The following is an 11950-nucleotide window of genomic DNA, read 5'->3' on the forward strand; positions in this document are numbered from 1 at the left end:
TCACCCTCCCACCATGGCCACACTGCACCCAGGGACCCTCTCCATGGCGTATCTCCCACTGTGGCAGGGCTGATGCGGCCCATGGGATGGTGGCCATGGTTTGGGACAGGGGCTGGAGTCCCTCTTCCCCCCAGGACCTTGAGCAGGGCTGCGACAGCACCGGCTGTGCTTGGGCTGTGAACCCCGGCTGCTCCCCATCACTGAACTCTGCCCCCGGCACAGCCCAAGAGCTGGTGGGACAAACCCACAGGGGGGACAATCCCCCGGGGACACTGTCCCAGCTGTCCCCAGGCGCCCTCAGCCCAGGCCCCGCTCATTAGCACAGCTCATTACGACGTGAGCGGGGCGTGCGCTGGCCCTCGCCCCCGGCCCTGCCCAAACACTGGCGGAGGAAGTTTCTCGTGAGAACGGAGCCGGCTCCTCTCCATCCCCCACCGGCCGCTCCACACGGACGGTGCCTGTCCCGGGCTTGTCCCGGGAACCAGGTGCTGGCCAGATGCACACACAGCCCCTCGCACCAGCCTGTGTGGAGCAGGACGTGGCCCATGGGCTCTGTACGCAGGGGAAGGTGGCCGGGGCAGTGGGCAAGCAGGGATGCCACCTTAGCAGCCCACGGCATACCCGAATCACTGCCCTACACTGTGCTGGCGACCCACCTGAGGCATGAGCTGGGCATGGGCACCTTCCCGGTGCTCCAGCTCCCTGTTCAGCCCTGTGTCCCCTGTCCCAGCAAGGGCAGGGCCCGGGGGGACACAGGAGGGACCTTTGGTGGGGTTTGCACAGGGATTGCAGGAGGCTGAGGGCGGGAACAGCGACACTGAAGAGCAGAAGCTGAAGCCACAAGGGAGAGGACGTGACTTGCTTCCAGGGGGAGGGCCAAGGCGAGGAGGGCGACCACCACCCTGCGGGAGGGGAGGACAGGCGGCCGGGGTAGCGCAGCCTTGTGAGGGGATAAAGCAGAGCACAGGGCTCAGAGAATTCTTTGGAAGGACAGTGGTGCTTGGACCTGGACCCAGCCAGGCAGCGGCAGAGGGTGTGTGGGGTGGCACGGCGGGACCCAGGGAGCCCTGGCATCTCCACTGCCAGTTCAGGGCACAGAGAGCAGCAATAGGGTGTGAGCACAGCCCTGATGCTCACAAAGGGGCTGCAACAAAGGGATAGGGATCCAGCAGGATGAGGCCACTGCTCTTCCAAGGGAAATCATGGCCCTGGGTACATACCAGGCACACCATGGGGTCAGCCAGACCCCGGCCATGCTGCGTCACACACGTCTGCCCGCTGCTGGGATATGCTCAAAATAGCTGCCACGGGTGTAGCCGGGAAGAGGGGGTCAGGCCCTGGCGGGGACATGGCCACAGGGTGTGGGCAGCCTGCCAGTCACCCTCCTTGTCACCCACCCTCAGTCCCCAACCCCATGTGTGCCACATCCATGGTACCTGAGAGCAGCACCAGGTATTAGGAGGAGTGACCCCTCCTCCCTGAGCTTCTTATTTTAGCTCCCTCTCATTCTTTTCCCCTGCTCTAAAAAAAGGAATGTTTAATGAGGCAGGCTTGGCAAATTAAGAAGCCCAGCCGGAGGAGCAGCCCGGGGCCAGCTCTTGGCTCCACAGAGGGACCGGGGTGAGCCGGCAGCGGGACCCTGTGCTGGCTGCAAGGAAACCCAGCCCACGGTGCTGCGGGGGCCAGCGCAGCTGGAAAACGCATCCAGCAGCTCACCTCTGCAAAAAACCAGGCAACTTCAAAACACAGAGCCTGTGAAGTGCTGGCACTGCACGGCGACCCCGGCATCACCCGGTGCTGTAACCGTGCTGGCCCAGGGGGAGAAGGAGCCTTTCCAACTAACCCAGCCCTCCAGCAATGGGGAAAAAAGAAAAGAACAAAACCCAGGAGCGTTTTTCCTCTTGGCTAAGCAAGCCCTGCGCAAACTTCCAGAGGATTTATGGCATTTTAAAGTTTTCCCCTTCAGCAGAGCACTTCTCCAAGACTAAACATCTCCATCCATTGCGAGCCGGCCGGGGCAGGGCTGCGGCAGTGAAGGTGCATATTTCTCTTGGCAAACGTGAAGTGCCGGCCCCAGGCTGGATCAGACAGCAGTGGAGGGAAGTGAACTGCCTGCTTTGAACAGCCACCATCATTCACACGTTATTTTTAATAGCTCAGCGAGACAGAGTCCACCCTCCCCAGGAGACTTGGCTCGAGCCCATCGCACTCACAGCTCCGCCATCAGACAAGCCGACAGGTCTGGCAGGGCGAGAAGGGGGGCCAGGAGGGGAGGGGAGCACTGGGGCCGGTGGTGGATAAATTTTGGAGTAGAGAGTGGGATCTTCCAGCCATGCTGAGCGGCAACTGGAGCGGGACAGCATCATGGCGGCCGCTGGAGTGCTGGAAGCACTTTGCTCTGGCTCATCCGCACGTGTCACCACTGGGTTTGTGTTTATTTTTTGTGCTGGGGTGTTTATAAGGCTTCCTGAAGGGTCAGGGCATCATTTGTACTGCAGGAAGCACCCAGGGGCCTTAGGGGAGCTCAGCACCTGGGTTATGTGCAGGAGCAGGTGGAAAGTCCTGGTGCAGCTCTGGAGCTCCGGCTCCCTTCTGTCAGTGCCTGGGGTCACCACTGTGCCCGAGCACTGGCACCAGAGGCCATTGGCTTCCCGAGCCCACAGGCAGCAGGAGACCCACCAGGAATGACAGAGTCCACTGCAGCCATCTCACCCTGCTCTCCACTGCACCCCTCCCTTCCCAAAGGCTTCCAGCCCCTTCTGCAGCCAGAGCCCCCAAACCACAGGAAACCTCTAATAAGAGGCTGTTTGAACTTGACGTCAAGGCTTAAAGTCTCTACTTATTTCCTAATCACTGTTATTTGCTGAGCTGTGCAGATCTGGCCGCCCAGCCCTTGCCCTCAGCGGGTCCTCATCCCCAAGAGCCTTTGGTTCAGCTCCCGCAGGGCAGGGCAGAGCCCAGGAGCCTGCAGAGCCCAGAGCCCTCACACCCACGGAGCTCGCCTGGCACGTGCTGCTGCTCTGGGAGTGCTCCCTGGCCTGGTGGGAGGGCAGGGGCCACTCCTGCCAAACCCCATCAGGGTTAAGAGGACAGCCCTGTTGCCCCTGCCCTCAGCCCCTGCCTCCACATTGCCTCTCCCAAGCCCAGCCAGGGCTGGGATGGTTTGGGGGACCAAAGCCCACGCCCCTGTAGGCAACGGGTCGGGCAGGGCTGCCTGCAGCACATCCAGAGAGGACAGTACCTGGGAGGCAGCTGGGCCGGCTCGGGGGTCAAAGATCCGCAGTTTCTTGTCCTGGTGAGATAAAAGAAAACAGAGGAGGGTTAAGGACCTCGGGGCCAGCGGGATGTCAGGATGCATTAGGCAGAAGGCTGGAGTGAGCAGCCCTCCCGTTCTGGCCCATCACTCTCCTGCCTGCAGTGCCTATCCCTACGGATGGATTGCACTGTGCCCTCCCACATCACGGGCAGGGGTGGACTTCCAGCATCCCCAGAGCCTCACCAGGAGCCAACACCCTCAACACTGGTCCCAGAGAAGGAGGGAGCCTTCAAAGTAGAGCCAGGGCTGGAGCCTGACCCTCAGATGCCATCCTGACAGTGGTAGGGGAACGAGCCCTTTCCTGCCTGGCACCCCTCTACCAAATGGGGCATGGGACCCCCTCTGGCAAGGCTGGCAGGGCACAGAGGCAGCAAGGGGGTGCCCGGGTGCCAGCCCTGCTGCCAGGGTGCTGTTTGGGGAGCACGCATTCTGCCAGCCAGAGCCATACGGCACGGGGGCTGATCTGCACCCCAGCTGCCACGGCTTGGGCTTGTACGCCCTGAGCCCGCACGCTCGGCACGGGGCTCCAGCCACGAGCTGGGACTCCGACTCATCCAGCAGCCTGGCTCCGCTCGCCGGGCCGGGCTCCGGGCTCCCCCCGGGCTCCCCCGCAGACCCTTCGCTCTCCCTCGGCACGGCACGGGCTGCGCTCCAGCCTGGGGCTGGCTGGGGCTGTGTGCTCAGACCGGCTTGCCGAGCCTCCGGGCACGGCCTGGGGAGCTCGTGGCTCGCACGCTGCCCTTGCACACGCCCCTTGCACGCTCATTTGCACGCTCGCCCCGCCCGCCGGGCGCGGCCCCGCGCGTTCCCGGCGCTCCCGCAGCGAGCGGCCGGCGCCATCTAGTGCTGCTCCCTGCCCGCCTCCCCACGGGCTCGCTGACCCAGCTCCTGCCCTTTTCCACCCCAAAATTTACCGTCCCTCCACGCTCCCCATGCCTGGAAGTGTTCCAGGCCAGGCTGGATGGAGTCTGAGCACCCCGGGCTAGGGGAAGGTGTCCCTGCACATGACAGGGGGGTGGATCGAGACGAGCTTTAAGAGCCCTTCCAACCCAAACCATTCTGGGAATCTGTGAAATGGGTGCTCCCCAGGATCAGGGTGCATCCAGCAGCTGGCAGACAGCCCATCCACGCCGTGCCACAGCAAGGTCACCCCTGGGCACTGCTCACCTTGCAGGAGGTGCCGAGGAGGTGGCCGTCTCGCTTCCAGGTCAGGCTCTGCAGCTGGTCCCCGTGGGAATCCAGGACTGTGGGGATAAAGCAGGGTCAGGGCCAGGATCAAGCAGGGTCCCTCCTGCAGACAGGGCAGGAGCCATCACTCTCCCCCCCAGAATATTTCCCAGGAGAAATGACCTGGCCTTTGCAAAGGGCTGGTGGCAGCCAGGACCCAGTGGGACACTGCTGTGTCTGTGCAGGGAGCATCCCTGCGCTGCTGGCAGCTGGAGACAAAGAGCAGGAGCCCTGGGAAAGCCACAGGCCTGTGCTGCCACTCACCTCCTCTCCCCCTCAGGGTGGCTGAGGTCTGGCAAGGCTGGTCAGCAACCACCCACATCCACCCACGCCCTGGGACATGCAGGGAGAGGGACCTGTCACCCAGGGGATCCCCAGCAGAGCTCCTATGGACACCTTGGGCAGTATCGGAGCATTTCACACCACTGCATCAGAGCGTAGGGGAACACAGGCACAAGGGGCTGTGGGGCCCTGCCCAAAAAGCCACCTGAGCTGCCTGTTTGGTGACACTGAGGTCAGACCCTGAGCCCAGGCACTGTGCAGGCACACGGGCAGGCATACGGGGCAGGCACATGGGGCAGGCACACGGGGCAGGCACACGGGCAGAGACACGGGCAAGACACGGGGCAGAGACACGGGGCAGAGACACGGGCAGGCACACGGGCAGAACGGGCAGAACGGGCAGGCAGAGACACGGGGCAGGCACACGGGCAGACACGGGGCAGAGACACGGGGGCAGAGACACGGGGCAGGGCAGGCACACGGGGCAGAGACATGTCATGGGCAGTCACAGCCCTGCCTACCTGTCAGGGGCTGCTGCTGCCCCCGGTCCCAGACTGTGACTCTCTTCCCTGCACCGCTGGCCAGGACAGCGTCCGCCGTGGGGTGGAACTGCAGCGCATCCACTGGGGCCCCCCCGGGCCCCAGGGTCAGCCCCATGCCACCAGGAATGTCCTGGCCACTCTGGGGCAGGCGCCACACCTTCACCTGCAGCCCCAGGAGAGGAGGGTGGTCAGTCCCCGGGCAGGTGAGCAGGAGCCAGCTGGGTGCTGGCAGTGCTCCACCCAGGCTCGCTGCTTTCCCAGGCTTTGGTCCCTGAGGACACCAGGTGATCCCTCAGTGCAGCTCAGTGGGATTAGGTCCCAGATGGGAGAAGGCTGATCCTTGACCATCTGCTCTGTCCCCCTGAGGATGTCCCGCTCCGCTCTCCCCAAGCTGGCACTCTCCACCCCGTGCTCCTCTTGCTCCCATCACTCCAGCTCTACAGTGAATCCCAGAGACACGTTGGGGGTCACGAGGTGTCCCCTTGGGACCCCTGTCACCGAGCACTCACCGTCTCATCAGCAGAGCCTGTGGCCAGCAGGAGCTGATCAAAGGGTGAGAAGTCAAAGTCTGTGACCACATCTGGAAGGAGAAGGGCAAAAGTTTGTCCCCACCTTCCCCTGCAGACAGTGTGGCTGCCTCTCTGCTTTTCCCAGCTGGGATTCCTTCCCTACACACACACAAGCAGCAGCGGGGGACAGATCCAGCCCCATCGAGGTGTTTTGGAGCAGCTCAGCTTTGCTGTGAGTGCCTGAGCCCCTCTACTCTGTCCCTCAGGGTCTTGCACCCCTTTGGCAGGGATGGGAACCCTGGAGGGGGCATCCCCCTGCCTGATCCATGGACTGACACCCCCAGAGGGTGCAGGGAGCAGCACGGACAGCACAAGGGTGTCTGTGCCATGTCCTGCTGGAGCCGTGCTGGTGACAAGGCTTCCTTTGTAACACCCCGGCCCAGCATGCCAGCGGCAGGGATGCTCCCGGCGGCAGGGCCCAGCGGGAGGAAGGCTGGCACCAGCAGCAGCAGCAGCCCCTCGGATGCATTTGGCACGCTCAGGAAAGTAGGTCACTGTGTACTTTTCCGCTTCCAGGAGACAGGCCCGGGAGGCATGAAGAGCAGGCAGCTTGCTCGGCTGCATCCACCCGGGAGGAGAGAAAATCCATTCCCTGCCACGGAAGCGTTGCTCTGGCACAGCCAGCTTCAAAGGACTTGTGCTGATCCCATTAGGAAGCCGTGGATGTGGCGCTGCCTCCTGTGCACCCCTCTGGCACTCCCCAGGGAGCAGAAGAACTCACTGCCTGCATTTCCAAGCCGAGGAAGCTCCTGGTGCCAGGGGCTGAGGCGGCACAGGCTGGGCACTCTGCGCAGCCCTGCAGCCATGCCAGGGCACGCGCGCAGGAAGGCGGCGCTGGAACCAGCTCCCATCTTGCTGCTCTGGTGTAATTTTTGGGAAATGGGTGGTCAGTGCCCCCCAGGCTGGTATTGCTGCTCCAACACCAGGACAGGGGCACCCTGAGGTGGGCACCACCACTCCCTGTGTCTGGGCAGGGCGGAGCCGTGCTCCTCTGCCAGCAGCGATGCTGCCACTGCCTCTTCCCTGCCACACTCCCTCTGCCCACATCAGAGCTGCTGGTCCAGCCTGCTCCTCCCACCACTAGAGCCGGGTACAGCCACGGTGATGCCAACTCCAGCCTGGCACTGGGTGTACTGGGAATTTCAGGGCGTGCTATGAGTAATGTGGAAAGGCTGTGCTAGAAGGGTGTGAGGAAGAGCTACGTGTCCAGGCCTCACTGCACCCTGAGAGATGAAGGAACATGGATTGATTCCAGCCTGGCACAGCCCCTCCTGGTGTCACCCTGTCCATGGGTGATGGTCCCTGGCAGGTCCCCATGCCCCTTGCCTGGCAGACAGCCCACCACAGCCCCCCACACAGCCCACACGGGGCCAAACACATCCTGTGGAGGTGGGAGGTGGCACCCAACACCCACCTGAGTGGCAGCAGAGCTGAGATACGGTCCTCTTGCCCCCATCCTCGCACTCCAGCGGCACAATGCCCAGCACACCTACAGGAGAGGGCACAGGAGCAGGTCACCAGCCGCCCACCAGCCTGTCCATCACCTACAGGATGCTCCCAGGAATCCCCCCAGCCTGGGACACACAAGAGGCACCCAGCTTTGCAATGCAAGCCAAGAGGTGTGGGACTTTTAGGGGATCTCAGGGAAAGCCTCCTCCCCTCACCCTGGTGCCTCTGCGGTCTGGGGGACTGACCCACCACCCAGCCCCACAGGGACCACTGGAATAAATCCATCCCGCTCCCCGAGCAGCGCTGGGGACCCTTGTGCCTCACCGGGTGCCTCAGCGTTGAAGGCGATCCAGCGGCAGCTGGCCTTCACGTGGTTCCCACAGGATGTGATGGAGCCTGCTCGGATACCCCCGATCCAGGCCTGGGATGGAGAAGGAAAAACCATGTCAAGAGCTGCCTTGTTATGGCAGGGCCCAGAGCACAGCTGGAGGGGACACAACAGACCATTGGCACAGCACAGCCAGAGACCCTCAGCCCCAGAGGAGCTCCCATGCTGATGGAGACCTGGAGACTGCCAATACCAGTGGGATTATCCCACCCTCTGGGGTGTCCCAGGGCAATGTGGCTGCTCACGCTCCTGTCACAAAGCACAGCCCCTCACTGGGGCTGAAGGCTGGGACACAGGAGCATCCCAGCTCCCGGTGCTGCCTCTCCCCCAGACTGTCCCATCTCTGGGCTGTGCCACTGGGGGAAGTGCTCAGAGGTCTTTGCAATAAACTGGTGCCAGGGAATCTGGATGGGACAAAAGCTCTTGGGCTGTGAAACACCATGGGGTCAGGCTGTGGCTGACCGAGGCCAATGAACACCTCCAGCAGCACGCTTCCTGCACGGACACACAGCCAAGGAGCTGCATTACAGCTCCAAAACCAAAAGCCCACTCTGCAGTGTTTCCCAGGGCTGAGCACTGCCCTCGTGGGGCCCTGGGACACCCTCGGTCAGCCAGACCCACTCCAGGCAACACAGACACCCCACCTCAAGTGGCCACCAGGGCCATGAGCTTCCTGGCACACCCAGGGCCAAGTCCAACCCTTGGCAGTGGCAATGGCAGGTGTTCCACCAGGCCTGTGTGCCCACAGCAGCCCCCGGAGCTGCAGCGAGTGTCCAGAGCAGTGGATACCCCACAAACTGGGCTGACACCCTCGTAGGGAAGGGAAACCCCGAGCCCCAGGTTTCCTTTCCTTGCACAACTTCCGTTTGAGGCTTGACAGTGAGCAGTGGTTCCTGCAGCACTTCCTTTCCTCAGAGCTCAGTGCAGACCTGTTAACCCTTCTCCTGCCAAAGGCAGGTTCCTGTCCCTGCACCCAGCAGGTGGGCAGGTGGCTGCAGTGGGGATGGGGAACGGGTCTGGACCATGAGCAGGACCGTGGAATAAGGGTCCCACTATCTGCATCCCATCACCCTGCACTGGGCCCTCAGTGAGCAGGACACCAGTCACATCTGGCTCCCAGCACCCGGGGTACCACGCAGGACCCCTGCAGTGAGGTTTCACAGACCTGGTCCATCCTGACCCCACAATTTCCCCACACACAGGCCGGAGCCCTCAAGGAAGTGATCCTCCCTGCAGCGTGCCAGCATGGCCAGGAAAGCACATGAAACCATCCTGGCTCCATCCCTAGAACAAACTGGGAGCTCTCCAGGGGCATCTGCCAGCAGAGCCCTGCAGATGCAGCCTGAAGAGAAGACTCAGATGTGATCCCTGATGTTTACACTGCGCTTCCTGATCCGACCAGGTCGGGTGTCTGCTTGTGCCTCCATAAACAGGCGCTCGGCTGGGGACAGAACAGAGCTTCCTGCTGTGACACCTGAGATGGGTTTGGTGACAAGACTTCCTTCTCCACCTGCTGCCCTACGGGGAGTGCATGGCCTCACTTCCAAGGATACCTTTCATGCCTAAATGGGAAAAGCCTTTTGGAAAGGCCCCCTTGCACAGCAGATCCCTCCCTGCACACCAGGGTGAGAGCACACTGTCCCTTCGAGCTCCCCCACCATGGAACCAACACCAGGGCAGTGGTGACAGGGACACCCCTGCCTGGAAGATGCCATGTCCTGCACAGCCAGGTGTCCCAGCACCCACACCCCACAGGCACACACACTGCCCATTGCCAGTGACTCATCTGAGCCCTGAGATTCACAGCCAAACATTCATCCAACTGTGATTTTGGCGATCTGACACCTGGTCTGAAGACATGCTGAGGCTGGCATGCCATGGGGATGGGGGCACCATGTCCCCTCCTGCAGATGAAGCCCAGAGGATGTTTTGGGTGCTTGCTGGATTTGCAGAGGCGTGTGAGCGCAGGCCAGGCCAGCCTGGTGCAAGGACAACTCGGCCGAGAAGTTACAGGGAAGGAGTGTGTGCACACCCAAGGGCTGGGAGCAGCAGCAGCCTCGCTCATGGCCACGGTGCTGAGGAGGTGCTGGGTGAAGGGTGCCCAGCTCGGGGAGCCCCCACAAGGGCTGTGTCCTGATAACGCTCCTTGATGTGACTCATCCAGCCCTGACCCTGCATCTCTGTCCCTGCCCTGCCAAACCCGTAGGGACAGAGACCTGGGAGACTGCCCTGGCCCAGCTCTGTGGTTTGGGGGACAGCAGGGCAGGGCTACCTGCTGCCAACACCGCGCCAGGATGGATCACGATGCTTGGCATGATTGTGGCTGGTTATTCACGGAGCAGAGGCCAGAGCTGGGCACCACATGGCTCTGTGCTGCCCAGCGAGACCCCCAGAGCTGCCTGGCCTCAGCAGAGCCGAGCTCCACAGCTCATGGCCAGGGTGACGGAGCTCAGCACCGTCCTGTGGGGCCCAGCACTTCCTCTGTGCCTGCGGAAGCGAGGTGGCAGGAGCGGGGTGGCAGGAGCGAGGCCCAGCATTTCACACTCGGTGCATGGTTCCCTGGCTCGCACAGGCCATCCTGGGAGGGCTGAGCACGGGTGAGATACCGAACGGCAGCGGGCAGCAAGAACCGGGGATGCACCGCCTGTGCCGGCCATGCCCAGCAGCAGGAGGGGAGCAGCCACCACGGGACGGGTACCCCATGCCAGCCGCTCCCGGCCGGAGGGGCTGCACCACCCCAGGAGAGGGCTGGGGTTCCCCACCAGCCCCACCTGCGGACGCCCCGGAGCCGGGATCCTCCGCGGACCCCGGGATGGGAAAGCAAGCGGGTGCCAAGGAGGGGCCGCCCGAAGCGACGCACCCGCACCGCGGCCGGGAGACCCGGGCACGGCCCCGCCACACCGGCGATGCCCGCAGCTGCGGGGCCCGGAGCCGCGCCCTGCCGGTGCCGCGGGGCGGGGCCGGTCCTGCCCTGTCCCCGAGTCTGTCCCAGTCCCTGCTCGCCGGCAGCCCCGGCCCCGCCGCCCCCGCGATCCCCCGGTACCGCCGGGTCCCGCAGCACTCACCTCCTTGCGGGGCAGCCGGGCCTCGGTGTGCCGGAACTTGGACGCCTTGAAGCGGTTCATGGCGCTCCGGTTGTACCGCACCGAACCGTGCCCTGCCCTGCCCGGCCGGCCCCACCGCTCCGCCCGCCCCGGGGCCCCGCCCTGCCCTGAGCCCCGCCCTGAGCCCCGCCCCTGGACCGGCCCCACCGGACCCCTCGCCCCACGTGTGTCCCGTGTGTGCCGTGTCCCCGCTGTCACCGTGAGCGGGGCACAGACCCCCGGCCCCGGCTCCTCGGACTCCCGTCAGAGCCTCCAGCCCCGGCGTCGGAGCCAGCTCCGGGATGTCTGCCCGGCGGTCCCGGGGATCCCAGCCCCTTCCTCGCCTCCCGCAGAAGGTCGCGGTCACCCCGTGCTGTGCCCCCCTGCTGTCACCCAGCTCTCCTGCCACACAAGGGCAGCGGTTCCGTCGGGCTCTAGGCAGCGAGGACGGGGACAGCGGGAGGTTTCCAGTCCCGTGGGCTCAGCGTGCTCGCCCCCCTCCACGGCCTCGCAGCCGGCGGCGAACAGAGACCTTTGTGTACTCACGGCTGAGGGGAAGGGAGGAGGAGGAGGGAGCGCTGGATATGAGCCCACTGAGCCCTCCGGGCCCGGCTGTGGCGTCATCCACGCCCGGTGGAGCCCGGGTGTCACCCACGCCGGTGGAGGCCAGCCCTCCTGCCCTGCTTTCACCCGGGCCGTGACAGCGGCGTGTGCGCAGCAGGAGCCGGCAGGAGCTGGCACGGCCCTGTCGCCGCTCAGCCCGGCTGAGCCTCCCCCGCGCCGCAGGCCCGAACCGGAGCGCTCGGAGGCGCCAGCCCCGGTGACGAGGGCGGGAGAGAGACACGCTTGGCACGAATCGTCCTCCTCCCCTCCAGAGAAAAGCTGCTGCCTCGGTGTGGGCGCTGTGTCAGGGTGGGTGCCGTGCCAGCCTGCTGTGCCAGGGCGGGTGCTGTGTGAGTGTGGGCGCTGTGTCACTGCAGTCGCTGTAGTTTCAGAGCCTTTATTCCACTTCTATCAGATATTTCACCTGCTAGGGGAGAAGAAGAGCAGCCCTGGAAGGGCGCAGACCGCGAAGACAAAGCAGAGGGCAGGGT

The 11950-nt window shown here is 64.0% G+C and overlaps 1 protein-coding gene across 2 annotated transcripts in view; it reads right to left on the minus strand.

Moving 5' to 3' along the window:
• Positions 1–11682, minus strand: part of LOC104684949 (coronin-7-like) — a 36158-nt gene extending 24476 nt beyond the window's left edge. Inside the window, exons 1-7 of one of the 2 annotated variants that reach the window (XM_039560445.1) lie at positions 11403–11682; positions 7710–7806; positions 7351–7425; positions 5877–5947; positions 5347–5530; positions 4484–4560; positions 3242–3292 (exon numbers count right to left, since the gene is read on the minus strand). In XM_039560445.1, the coding sequence (XP_039416379.1) occupies positions 3242–3292; positions 4484–4560; positions 5347–5530; positions 5877–5947; positions 7351–7425; positions 7710–7806; positions 11403–11480 (633 nt within the window). In that variant the 5' untranslated portion in view covers positions 11481–11682. Of the gene's footprint in view, positions 1–3241; positions 3293–4483; positions 4561–5346; positions 5531–5876; positions 5948–7350; positions 7426–7709; positions 7807–10838; positions 10951–11402 lie in introns of those variants that run through there. The other variant, XM_039560446.1, reaches the window with a different exon arrangement.
• Positions 11683–11950: the final 268 nt, after the last annotated feature.

The sequence above is a fragment of the Corvus cornix genome, chromosome 14 (genome assembly GCF_000738735.6).
Source record: "Corvus cornix cornix isolate S_Up_H32 chromosome 14, ASM73873v5, whole genome shotgun sequence".
Taxonomy (NCBI): Eukaryota; Metazoa; Chordata; class Aves; order Passeriformes; family Corvidae; genus Corvus; species Corvus cornix.